Source organism: Mustelus asterias, chromosome 23 (genome assembly GCF_964213995.1).
Source record: "Mustelus asterias chromosome 23, sMusAst1.hap1.1, whole genome shotgun sequence".
Taxonomy (NCBI): domain Eukaryota; kingdom Metazoa; phylum Chordata; class Chondrichthyes; order Carcharhiniformes; family Triakidae; genus Mustelus; species Mustelus asterias.
Window position 1 is genome coordinate 60,825,115 of NC_135823.1, and position 14,055 is coordinate 60,839,169.

General features: G+C 41.8%; 1 protein-coding gene across 3 annotated transcripts in view; it reads left to right on the forward strand.

The window, feature by feature from the left end:
* Window positions 1–14,055, forward strand: part of zc3h7a (zinc finger CCCH-type containing 7A) — a 103,302-nt gene that overhangs the window by 45,482 nt on the left and 43,765 nt on the right. For all 3 annotated transcript variants that reach the window (XM_078240753.1, XM_078240754.1, XM_078240755.1), the window contains exons 3-9: window positions 3,113–3,152; window positions 4,136–4,330; window positions 4,693–4,851; window positions 6,206–6,286; window positions 6,386–6,445; window positions 9,973–10,012; window positions 11,275–11,561. In XM_078240753.1, coding sequence (XP_078096879.1) covers window positions 3,113–3,152; window positions 4,136–4,330; window positions 4,693–4,851; window positions 6,206–6,286; window positions 6,386–6,445; window positions 9,973–10,012; window positions 11,275–11,561 — 862 coding nt within the window. The remainder of the gene's footprint in view (window positions 1–3,112; window positions 3,153–4,135; window positions 4,331–4,692; window positions 4,852–6,205; window positions 6,287–6,385; window positions 6,446–9,972; window positions 10,013–11,274; window positions 11,562–14,055) is intronic.

Genomic DNA, 14,055 nt, shown 5'->3' on the forward strand with positions numbered 1-14,055 from the left:
ATTTCTAACCAATTCAGAATGAAGACTTTTAGAAAAAGGCTGTAATCAAATGGGATGCAAAAGCAAACTACTGCAGTTGCTGGAAATCTGAAATAGATACATAAAAGTGCTGGAAACTCTCAAGTCAGGCAGCATCTGTGGAGAGGAAGGGTCACAAACCTGATGCCTTTCCATTTTTTTCCTGCCTGAAAATACTGCCTGCTCTACTGAAGACTTTTCCTGCATTATCTGTTTCTTTTTCATCATCTGGAATGGAGAGCCCAGAGAACCAATGGAAAAGATTTTTACTAATTGATAAATGAAAGAGATTAATTGTTTGAAACCAGTGCAGTGTATTTTCCCAGCCTGTATTTTCCTATGTGAGGTCCTGGTTAAATCACTGTTGTGTTTTAATGGCCCTGTATAATGTTTGATTTATTATTGTCACATGTATTGGGATACAGTGGAAAGTATTGTTTCTTGTGCGCTATACAGACAAAGCATGCCGTTCATAGAGTACATAGCAGAGAAGGAAAGGAGAGGAATTTAGGTCCGTCGCTGAATCGGGAGACAAAGACCCCATGGAAAAGAATGGAAAAGGCTAACTTTGAACAGAGTATTCCAGACTATAATCTGAGGATTTTGCTGTATTCAGCATTTGTGTACAAAAATTATGGATTGAAAGAGTAAAACATCTTTGAAGTCAGCCAATTAGGGAGACGTGCGTGCGTGTGTGCTGTTTCTTTGCCATCAGGTTTTCAGAATCATTTTGACTATGCTGGGCTTGAGGGCCCACATCACTGGGCTAGGTCTTGTACAAAAGAGGCAAGCTTATCAGAAACCTTTGCTCCAACGCCTGTGATCGTTTGTTCATTCCATGTCAATGGGCAGCAAATCATTAGCAAAGCACTTGCAATTTCCCAGTTAATCACCCATTGTGTATGAGTTTGTATGGAATAAAGCCCATCAAATTGGTTTTCAAACGTACGTTTATCCACATCTGTCGGTCTTCGCATTTTAGCAGAAAAAAAATCTTTGATCAGTTGTCAGTAACATCTGTGTTGTGTTCCCTCAACAGTTTTTTTGCCTCAGTAATTGAGTGGCATTAATAAGAGTCATGATGACTGGCCTATTCCCCTTTGAATATGAAATGTTTACAGCATTCATGCACCTTAAATACTGCATTTTAATCAATATCTTAAATGCATTGGGATTTAGGACAATCAGAACTTTTGCCTCTGTGCACATGTTAATGTGTTTACCTACTACTTGAGTGACTACATTTATCTAATAGCCTACTGCAGTTCTTGTATTATGCTTCTCAAAGCTCAGTGGTATCGCATTGTGTCATGCATCACATTCATTCTCCTCAGCAGAGATTGTAGTGTTAGCTGTGGTTCGGTCGGTAGCACTCTTGTCTCTTTGAATCACGTTCTGGGTTCATGCCCCACTCCAGCACTTGTGCACAAAACTCTGGGCCGACAGTCCAGTAGAGCACTGAAGGGGTTCTGCTTTGTTGGAGGTGCTGTCTCTCAGGTGTTAAACTGAAGCCCTAGGCACTTTCAGATTGATGTAAAAACAAAATCACCTAGTTAAAGCAAATTACTGCAGATGCTGGAATTGGAAACAAAGACAGAAAATGCTGGCAAATCTTAGCAGGTCTGACAGCATCAGCATGGCGAGAGAACAGAGCCAACGTTTCATGTCTGGATGACTCTTCGTCAGAGCATCGGGTGCTATTTCTAGGAAGAACAGAGGAGTTATTCCTGTGTTCGCCATGAAAACTGATTTGGTCATTATCACATTGCTAGTTGTGTGAGCTCGTTGTCTACAAATTAGCTGCAGTATTTTATGCTTCAGTACGGTGACTATACTTCATAGGCTGTAACGCACTTTGAAATGTCCGGTGGTTAATAAAGGCACTATATAAATGCAAGATTTTTTTGTCTCGGGTGCATGTTGTGTAAAAAAATTAAGTAAATTAGTGTTTTAATTCCTATTCTTTTCTACGATTTAGCTTTTGTTTACTTGTCAAACTGCAGATTTATTTTTGTATCTCTGCCAGCTTATTATCCAGGACTTGTTCAGGGCCCATATCATTCAAACCCTGTCCCTAAAGGTTATTTTGAAATACAATGCAAAGTTTTGAATTGGTTGTCACTTAAGACAGCGCGATCAAAATTCTGTTGTTGTTTTTCTTGAACAGGCACCAAAATAGTTAGCCAAGTTGGCTGTAGCCCAGTTGTCAACATTATAAAAAATACCACATGTTAAAATGTTAAATCTATTACATGCCACTCCATCTTTGTTTCCATTACTGCTGACATGCACTTTAGGCAACAGTAGTGCTAAATGCTTGTTTGCTTCACAGTGGAATCACAGAATCCCTACAGTGCAGAAGGAGGCCATTCGGCCCATTGAGTCTGCACCGACCACAACACAATCCCACTCGGGCCCGATCTCCATAATCCCATGCATTTACCCCAGTGCCCCTGACACTAAGGAGCAATTTACAATGACCAACCCACCTAACCTGCACATCTTTGGACTCTGGGAGGAAACCGGAGCACCCAGAAGAAACCCACGCAGACACCGGGAGAATGTGCAAACTCCACACAGACAGTGACCCAAGCTGAGAATTCAACCTGGGTCCGTGGGGTTGTGAGGCAGCAGTGCTAACCACTGTGCCATTGTGCTGTCCTGTGAAATGATTCACAGTATTAAACAAAAGTTAGAGACATCAATAAAACATTCACTTATTTGGAGGACCAACTAGATTAGGCGTTTACGGCTCTTTATACCTTCTGGAGTAACAAATTATGATTGTTAAGCATTCATAGCAATGATCGTCTGTCAACCATCGAGTATTCTCAAATGATATTCGTTAATGAGACATACGAGGAAGCTTGTTTAAAATTAAAGTTATGCATCCTTGTTAATACTGTGTTAAATGGGAAATATAATTTAGATAGTTCGGGATGAGGTGTTGGCTGTTTGTGTTGGTAATCTTCATCATATTGACTTTTAAGGTGCTGGTAATTGGAAAAGGTTGTTTCTGTAGTTGAATCTTAATTGTTGGAAAAGGTGCTGGATTTTGATGAGTTGAACATAAAGATGCTTTTTTATTTTGCAGGTCTACGTTGCCGTACCCTGGTACTGAGCGAGAATATGAGGTAAAATAAATGTATCTTTAAATATTTTTAAATTATACCGGTTGAGCTAATAATTTTACTACATTTTTGGAGGACGTAGGCAATGAGAAACCTCTTACAATTTGATGAGAATTTAAACTTGGGTCTTTAAGACTGGAATTGTAATACAGCAGAAATGTTCATATGTTTGAGGAAAAGATTCACTTGACAGCTGCCTGCATTGGATTACTTGAGTGCTGTGTATAGAGGAAAATTGGATGGAAAATGTATGCTTGAACTTGCCCAATGGTAAGTTTACTAATTATGCAACTCCTGATAATAGTACCTGCGGTACAGAAGGAGGCCATTCAGCCCATCTAGTCTGTACCGACCACAATCCCACCCAGGCCCTATTCCCGTCACCCCACACATTTACCCTGCTAATCCCCCTAACACGAGGGGCAATTTAGCATGGCCAGTGAACCTAACCCGCACACCTTTGGACTCTGGGAGGAAACCAGAGCCCCCAGAGGAAACCCACGCAGACACGGGGAGAACATGCAAACTCCACACAGACTGTGACCCAAGGCCGGAATCGAACCCGGGTCCCTGGAGCTGTGAGGCAGCAGTGCTAACCACTGTGCCACCGTGCCGCCCTCAGCAGCTCACTCAGATTCATATCTCTGGGATGAGCACATTTTAACCTCTACTGGTATATAAACATGCCTTAAGCTAGATTGAAGGGGTAACAGAAGGCTTTGGATGGTTATGATCTTTATGGAAGTAGTCCTTGTGAGGGGACTTTAAAGTTCTGACTAGGTAGTGAGAGTATTACCACATGGCTGGTATCTAAGCATCATTCCCAGTGTAGCCTGTCAGAGTGAGAAGCGCTGTTGAAGACTTGGGTGTTCTTTGGGTGGGAAGAAAGGTGATATTGTATTCTCCTGCTCTCTCTTTGAGAGAGGATAAGGTTTATTGATGCACTATGTGAAGGTTTCAGATACATTAATCATTTTAATTTATAGGTGTTTCTTCAAGACCTCGTGAGAAATTTGTATGATGAGGGAAATGATAAATTCAGAGAATGTAATTGGGCCGATGCCTTGAATCAGTATACTGAGGCCTTAAATGTGGCTGATTATGCATCTGAAGAAGTCAGTATTGTAAATGGAGTTATAGAGAAGCTGTATGCAAATCGAGCAGCCTGCTACTTGAATATGGTAAGATTACAGAACACAAGTCTAAGATATACTGAGAAGCTTGCTTGCTAATTGTCTCATATGAAGTATAATGATAAGAATTTGGACATTTTATCACCCTTTGCGACTGGCAATCTGTATGTCATTTTGCTTCAAATTTATCTGGGGTTAATGATATCTTTTCTGGGGAATACACTATTTGATTTGATAACATAAATTATTCAGGTCTTGTTCATACCGTGCACACCTTCTGCAGAGATCACTGAATAATGTTTTTTGCCCCCACTTATTTCCCCCTCATAAAGTTCTTGAATTTTAAAGCTAATTGTGACAAGTCATTATCTTGAATAATGTTTCTAATCTTCGCTGCTCTCTCACTTTAGGGTCTCTATAATCAGGTATTAGATGATTGTGACAAAGCTTTGAAGTTGAATCATAACAACTACAGAGCACTCTATCGAAAGGGAAAATCTCTAAAAGAGTTAGGAAGGCATAAAGAAGCCTATGATGTTGTTGCAAAGTGTTCATTAGCTGTGCCACAGGTAAGAGCAATGGTATTTGCATCCACTTGACGACCATTATTCAGAAAAGATTGTACTTCCAACCTCTCAATGCTGTACAGTAGGCTTGTCCAACCATTTTGCTCGGGAGGCCATATTTGCATATTTTTCTCCCTCAAAGGGCCAGGCCAATAAGCGTATTTATGAAAGATAAGGTTTGGCACAACAATAAACTGAATTTCTAAAAAAACAATTGAGGTTTTAAAGAAAGACAATTGAACGAATGTAAAGCAATGTCAGAGCAATAAGCTGTTCTGTTAAAAAGGTGTGAGTAATAGAAATGACGAGAATGTTGGAGGGCCAGTGTATGTGAGTGGGAGTGTGTGCATGTGTTAATGTGTGATGGTGAGAGTGAGTGAGAGAACTCGAATTGGGCGCAAGGCAGACTTAGACTCTTTCCCCATCCACTCACCCTGTCACTCATTCACCAACTCACCCACACATCGTCAGTCAGTCGCATACACACACACACTCACTACCACATGCCCATTTAGTCGCTCTCTCTCCCACCTGCTGTCACTCACACCCGCTGTCACTCACACCCGTCCTTTTCCACGCACCCACTCACCGCTTTCCACACACCCACTCAGTCACTGATCCCTCCAAAATGAGAAACTTCGACCTCCCTGGGCCCGATTCTATTTTGCCCTTCCCGGCCCTGCTGTGCCTGTCTCCCCGGGCTCCAACCCAGCCATGCCTTGCACCAGGGCTTCAACCCTGACGTAGCTGGCTCTCCAGCCCCAGTGCACCCACATTTCTCTTGCACACCAGCTCCCATGGGAGAGAAATTAACGGGATGCGGGCATTGCTGGCTAAAAGCATGATCCAGTTGTTACCCATTCCTTTGGAAATAATGTGACTTCAGCGTTGACTTGTTTCTGAATTGTTGCCTGGGTTCTGATCAGCTCCAACCTTCAATATAATCATTTGAAATGGAGAGTTCAGAATGATTGAAAGACACGGTTTGGATCTTTTGATTGTAATTGCGTTAAAAAAATTTCTATGCTTTGGTGCCCAACAGGTGTGTCCAACTTACTCCCTCCATCTGCAGCGAGTAAGAGGAAGTTTTCTGCTGCTGTTTAAATCCAAGTTGTGTTTTTGTTCTTTTCCCAAAACTGCAGAGTCCGAGAAAAGCTACTGTGCCAAACAATAGCTGAAACCATCTTCTATTATTAGTAAGAACTTCATCTGTATTGGCTGATTGAAGGTTGTGGCCTGCAGTCTTGACTTTTAGAATGCATCTGATTTGTCTTTTGTTGACTGATCCATTTGTTAATCGTCCAAAAGGGCATTTCTACAGGCAGATTGAGAAGTGTGTTGTAACTGTATATTTCAGGATGATGATGTAATAAAATTAACCCAGGAGCTGGCTCAGAAATTAGGATTAAAAATTCGAAAAGCTTATGTTCGAGCTCAAGTGAGTACATCGTCCTTTGCTGTGAGCTAATGTTTTCTTAAAGTTTCATTCATCATATTTGTATTGTTATTTAATTGAATGTTTGTCCCACTCTTTTAGCCTCCCTTGAACCCTGTAGTTGCTGTCAGTTCTGTATCTTCTGCTGATTCTTCTAATCAAGTAAGGACCTTCTTGTTTGCGTGTTTTAAGTATTCCATACTGCATTCAATATCCATGAGCATTTCATTAAGTTTTAACAGCTACTAGAAGTTAAAATCTACACTGCACTGATTTTTTTTGATTCAATTGGGAATTTAAAATACTCACGCAGGAGTGTTGCAGCAGAATGAATGGCCTCCTTCTGCACTGTAGGGATTCTGTGATTCCAATGGACTTTGTTGGTATCTCACTCTTTATCAAAAAGAAATTTTGTTTAACAGGCAGTAGAGAACTATTCCATCATAATAAATAAATAGTTTCCTTGCGGATGTGAAAGAAAATGTGTGATAGTTTAGAAGTGTTAGCTTCTGCATGTGACATCTGCTACATTGGTAATTAAAGTAAACACAAATGGCAGAGCGTCTCATTTAAATTCAACAGGTCTACCACTCTAAATCAGGATTTGTTTGTTGCCATAAATGTCACAATGTTTGTCTATTCAATGTTTGTATATTTAAATTTACGCCTGTTCCTAAAAGCATGCGGCAATGAAATATATGCAGTGCAAAAATGCTCATGGCCTCAAGGCTGTATAAATAAAATGTTCTTGTGTTTCCTGATTTATTTTACGTATTTTATAGCAGCTGCAGTGGTACTGGTACAGAACAATTGGCAAATGTCCAACACCAGTTTGTCCCCTTGTCCTGCTGGACATGGAGAGATAACAAATCTGACAAAAAATGAACTCTACAAAAATAACGTTGATTAACCAGTTGGGGATACTTATTTAAACAGTTGACTGAGGAGATTGAGAATATTGCATGTTCGATTTAGGTGCTCTTTAAATGGATTTAGAAACAATGTCCTTTTTAAAATGATTCGAGGGAAATGGGGGAGCTTAAAATTCTACGGTGGCACAGTGGTTCGCACTACTGCCTCACAGCGCCAGGGACCAGGGTTCGATTCCCGGCTTGGGTCACTGTGTGGAGTTTGCACATTCTCCCTGTGTCTGCGTGGATTTCCTCCGGGTGCTCCGGTTTCCTCCCACAGTCCGGAAAACGTGCTGGTTAGGTGCATTGGCCATGCTAAATTCTCCCTCCGTGTACCCGAACAGGTGCCGGAGTGTGGCGACTAGGGGTAACGCTTGTCACACCTGCTCCCTGTTGACTGAGGAGCCTCAGACAGATGTGTAACCTGTCCCTGCTCTTGCCTCATGGGTAGTTTGTAACATGGCAAGATCCATTTACGAAGTCGACAAAATAGGAAAGAGAACAAAATGTTAGATGCAAAATTGTTGGCCCAGATCTTCTAGAGATAAGATGTACCCTGGATGATGCATCACGAGCCCCCTTGGAAGTCCTAACTTAGGGACTCTGTGAATTGCCTGGGAAGTTGAACTTCAGTGGGAAATTTTCTGGTTTCCAGGACTCTCTAAAAAGTCTCCAGTTCTTTAGTTCAAGCTGGAGACTTTGGAGTGTTCCTCCTTGGTTGCTAAGAAATATTAGGCAGATTAAAACCAAGTCTAAGTCTTGGATAACTATACCACTGACTCCACTCGGATCCTTTCCCCCGACCCTTTGAATCATTCCCAACCCCCCTCTAACCTCCTCCCTCTGACCCCTTGATCCTCTAACAGCCTCTCCTCTCAGTTGAACTGCTCAAACCTCTTGACTCCTCACTGACCCAGCCTCACCCTCTACCAGTCTATCCATTACCCACTTAGTCCATCTACCTCACCCAGTGCAATGAGGAAGGACTCTCAAAATAATTACATTCTGCTGTGTCCATGGTTTGAAAGTCTGGGCCAGAAATCTGAAGCTACATCGTTGCGTAAAACAAAATGGGAGTGGAATAGCAATCTAGTGATTGTCACCCATCGGAAGATTTGGCGCGTTGTTTTTGATCATCACGTAGCCTGTTAGAAGGTGGGATAACATTGTAAAAAGCTACCGAACTCCATGATTTCCTGCTTGCGAACATCAAGTAGAAGACATGTGTACTGATAACGTTTGACAATATAATGTTTTCTTTCCCTGAACAACCAATTTTTTAAAAAAGCATGTATCTGATACTTATTGTAACATGAGGGGTGAAATTTAAAAAAATAGGGGCTGGATATTTAAGGGAATATCTACATAGGGAATATCTATATATAATGTTTTTTGGAGTCCACATGGGTTTGGTGAGTATTCACGGAATCACAGAATCTTTACAGTGCTGAAGGAGGCAATTCAACCCAAAGGACGGAATTTTACCAACCCGAGGTTCGTACGGTCCCACCTGAGGCCAACGGAGAATGCCATTCTCCCACGCCTTACCCGCCTCTGGAATCGGGGCGGGCATGCCGGTAGAATTCCGGCCATTGAGTCTGCACCGGCTCTCTGAAAGAGCATTCTACCCAGTCCCACTCCCCTGCCCTTATCCCCATAACCTTGCGCACACTTTCTTTTCAGATAGCAATCCGATTCCCTTTTGAATGCCTCGATGAAACCTGCCACCACCACCCTCTCAGAAAGTTCCTTCCAGACACCAACCACACTCTGGGTGAAAACAATTTCCTCACGTCACTTTTACCCCTTCTGCAAGTAATTTTGAATCTGTGCCCTCTTGTTCTTGGTGCACTCTTGAGTGGAAACAATTTCTCAAATTTTACCCTGTCCACACCGCTCAGGATCAAATTTTTTTTTGTTCATGGAATGAACAAAATCTCTGGCTGGGCTGATATTTATTGCCCATCCCTGAAGACATTTACATCTGTAGCCACATGTAGGCCAGACCAAGTAAGGACGCTGGATTTCCTTCCCTAAAGGACATTAGTGAACCAAATACCTCCATCCAGTCTGCTCTCAGCCTTCTTTCCTTCAAGGAAAACCGTCCCCACATCTCCAATCTATTGTCACAGCTATGTTTCTTTATCCCAATCTCTTCTACTCTCCCCAGTGCCTTCACTTCCTTCCTCCAGTATGGCACCCTGAGCCAGACACGGTACTCTTAATGAGACTTAATTAGTATCTAATACAGGTTCAGCTTGACCTCTTCACTCTTGTACTTAATGCCCTATCAATAAAGCCTCTGATACTACGTGCTTTATTAACTGCTCTCTCAACATACCCTCCCAGCTTCAGTGGCTTATCTACATATACACCAAGATCCCTCTTGTTCCTGCCCCTCTTTTCGAATTGATCTCTTTTTTTATACTGTCTCTCCATATTCCTTCTGCCAAAATGAATCACCTCGCGCTTCTTTGCATTGAACTTCATCTGCCACTTGTCTGTCCAATCCACCAACATGCCTATGTACTTTTGAAGTTCAAGACTATCCTTGTCACAGTTGGCAGCATTCCCAATCTTCGTATCATCTGCAAATTTTGAAGTTATGCCCCAAACGCCACAGTCTAGGTCATTTAAGGTACGTCAGGAAGGATAAGTGCCCCCGACACTGACCTCTGGAGAACCCCACCACAAACTTACTTTCAATCTGAAAAACAATCATTTATCATGACTCTCAGTTTCTGTATTATCATACAAAAATTATTTTTTTCTCCATAGCCCACCAATGGTTTGGATTCTGTTGAAGATATTGAAATAGGTAAAGTGAACTTATCTTTTTTATTCTTGCAGCCAAACCCGCAGAGGTCTGATACTTGATTCAAAAACAGAAAAATGCTGGAAAATCTCAGCAGGTCTGACACCATCTGTGGAGAGAGAGTAGAGCCAATGTTTCGAGTCTAGATGACCCTTTGCAGAGCTCTGACTCTACTCTCTCTTCACAGATGGTATCAGATCCACTGAGATTTTCCAGCATTTTTCTGTTTTTGTTTCCGATTCCAGCATCCGCAGTATTTTGCGTTTATCTGATATTTGATTGCTTTCCCGGTGAATAAAGGTGCATGTCCGAAGGAGATTAGATAAAACTATCCTCTATCCTCTAAAAGTGCATTACATGCGTAGGTTGGTAGAGATTGGTGGCTTAAGTTTCATAAGTTTTTTTTTATATGGTTTCCTTTTTGTTGTGGATGGACTAGGGTTGTTTTGCTTAGAACAGAGGAGGCTGAGGGGTGACCTAATTGAGGTGTGCAAAAATTATGAGGGACCTTGGTGGGATCAGCATGAAAGGCTTGTTCCCTTTCGCTGAGGTGTCAATTATCGGGGGCATAGATATAAGGTGATTGATGAAGGATTAGAGGAGCTATGAGGAAAGAATCTATCACCCAGAGAGGGTGGTGGGCGTTTGGAATTCACTGCCCGAATTGGTCATTGAGGCAGAAATGCTCAACTCATTTAAAAGGTACCTGGATCTGCACCTGAAGTGCTATAACCTGCAAGGCTACAGATCAGATGCTGAAAAATTGGATTAAAATGAGTGGTTAATTTTTTTTTGGCCTGTGTAGTTAGGGCAGCGCGATGGCACAGTGGTTAGCACTGCTGCCTTACAGCGCCAGGGACCCGAGTTCGATTCCTGGCTCGGGTCACTGTTTGTGTGGAGTCTGCACGTTCTCCCTGTGTCTGCGTGGGTTTTCTCCGGGTGCTCCAGTTTCCTCCTACAGCCTGAAAGACGTGCTGGTTAGGTGCATTGGTCATGCTAAATTCTTCCTCGGTGTACCCGAACAGGCACCGGAGTGTGGTGACTAGGGGACTTTCACAGTAACTTCATTGCAATGATAATGTAAAACTACTTGTGACTAATAAATAAAATAATAATAGTCATGTTCAGCTAAATGGCATCTTGCTGTGCCATAGCTTTTCTACGGTTCTATATCAACAACTTAAAAGATCTTTGGTTAAATTAAGTCTTGGTTAGTAGGGAGAGGTAGGAATTAACAGTTTGATATTATCCGTCTTATGTTGTAGATTTCCCAGGATTGAGTTTGGAGCCTTCCGTTTCTTCTTCTATCCCTTTGGGTGAAATCGCTCAGGCAGCTTGCGATTCAGCCCCAATTCCACTTGTTCCTAATTCTACATCACCCACTGTACAACTGTTAGAGAAAACCAGCCTTTCCGCTGCTGCACTGGTGAATGGAGAAGATGTACCCTTTTCAGTGCCCGAGTCATGTTTAGACTTAACTGACGGTGACAAAATAGGAGAAGATCTGGATGAGCTGCTGGATTCTATGTCCGCAGTAGAAGAAACCCCAATGGTAAAACAAAACTCTGAACCCTCGTATGTCTCTTTAACGAATAACATTTGAGAATATTCGATGGTTGACAAACGGTCATTGCTACGAATGCCTGATGATAATTTGTTACTCCAGCAGATGTTAAAAGCTGTGAAAGCCTAATCTGGCTGGTCCTCCGAATAAGTGAATGTTTTATTTTTGATGCCTCTAACTTTTGTTTAGTACTGTGAATCATTCCACAGGACAGCACGGTGGTTAGCACTGCCGCCTCACAGCGCCAGGGAACCAGGTTCAATTCCAGCCTCGGGTGACTGTGCGGAGTCTGTACGTTCTTCCCGTGTCTGCATGGGTTTCCTCCGGGGGTTTCCTCCCACAGTCCAAAGATGTGTGGGTTAGGTTGATTGGCCATGCTAAATTGCCCCTTAGTGTCAGGGGGACTAGCATGGATAAATGCATGGGATTAAGGGGATAGGGTCTGGGTGGGATTGTGGCCAGTGCAAACTCGATGGGCTGGATGGCCTCCTTCTGCACTGTAGGGATTCGATGATTCTATGATTTTAAAACCAGAAATGATATGCTTGAATGAGCATAGTACTACAGACGGGCTCCCAGATTTTAAATTGCTGTGTGTGCGCTCTGGGTGCTACAATTGACATCAACCGGCCCCCACCCCCTAGGCTGAAGAGAGCTAAATTGGCTTCTTGTTCCTCTTTCTGGTTCTATCCGATAACTGGAAGAATGCCCGTGCAGTTAATATTTGAGGACAGATTTGGACTCGGTGTGACATGGTCAAAATATAATCAACAGACACGTGCTTTCAGTTACACGGATGAATGATTTTTTTTGTTTGCCTAGAAGCTCCAGAGCAGTCATTTCCTATGCAAGCATTCCACATTCTTCACCTTTGGAAGGGCGGGGGGGGGGAGAGAGGAAAGCATTTCCACAGTTTTACAGAATCTATAATTGCTTCAGCTGCCAGTTTCTGATTCATTTTTTCAGTGTCAAGTTGCACCCAATCATCCTCCTAATTTGGGCCGAAATTTAAAATGGGCAAAAATTAGCGTGAACAATTAGGGTTCAAGTAAAGAATGGAACTCGCACCGTATATTTTTTTTCAGGTGTCAAAATGTAATTTGCAATTCTTTTAACCATCCGTGCACAATCAGGTACAGTATATATCAGAGCCTGAAATCGGGGAACCTTTTCAATTTTTAACATAAAAATGCGTTTTGAAAAATCATGACCTAAGGGTTTTTATTTTTTTTAAACATTCAAAAATTTGCAATAAAACAGCAGAGCAATTACGCTCTGCTTCATGTGAGAGTCTGATTGCAAAGTGAAGAGATCCTCTGAATCAGTGCAGTTGGAGGATATTTGCATTTGAGGGTTGGGGTTGGACTAGTTTTGTAGATCTTGATGGGCGTCTGTTATAAAAATTTGGCTTGAACATATTTCAGTTCTCAGCGTAACTCATGTGTATGCATAATCCCACCATTCCTTAAACTGGATTTCACCTGCTGTGCCTAGTTTTGTCATATTTTGTTGTGTGACGCTCCTGTGAAGTACCTTGGGACGTTTTATTATGTTAAAGGCGATAACTAAATATAAATAGTTGTTTCTGTTTGCACCCAAATTACCCATGCGTCTCGGAGCTAATGCAGATTGTATCTGTCTCTGGGTGTAATGAAGAGGAAACTCCAGGCACCAGTACCCAAAACCAGATTAATATGCAGCTAAAGTTATTTAATTGCTATAGTAAAGTCTCATGAAGAGTTATTGCACTCTTGGTAAAAGATTAATTGACACTTTTGCAGTTGACGATGCAATTTTACAGATGTCCTAATGGAGCCTCTGTATTTGTTCTAGAACTTTCAGGCCTGATAAATATCAAAGCAATTGAATTATGTTACACTCTGGTACTCTGAATTGGCAAAGTTTCATCTTGCTGCTTGCATTTTCCAGTCTCATGTTTTTTCACATATCCCCCCCTGCCCCGGTTGTTCTATTAATTGATGGTGGTTGAGATAACTGGTTATTTTGATCATTCTTCATTTCTTTGTAGCCTTCCCCCAAAAGACAAGTTTACTGAAATGTTCCTTTACAGAATACCACTAGCTGCAGATGACATAACTAAGAAAAATAACATCCAATATATTTAGCATACGCCAATTTTTCAAACTTCACTAATGTGGATACAGTAAAGGTGTTTGATTTATTATTGTCACATGTATTGCTATACAGTGAAAAGTATTGTTTCTTGAGCACTATACAGATTTTCAAAAGCATGCCGTTCATAGAGAAGGAAAGGAGAGGTTGCAGAATGTAGTGTTACGGTCATAGCTAGGATGTAGAGAAAGATCAACTTAGTGTAAGGTACGTCCATTCAAAAGTCTGATGGCAGCAGGGAAGAGGCTGTTCTTGAGTCGGTTGGTACATGACCTCAGACTTTTGTATCTTTTTCCCGACGGAAGAAGGTGGAAGAGAGTATGTCCAGGGTACGTGGGGTCCTTGATTA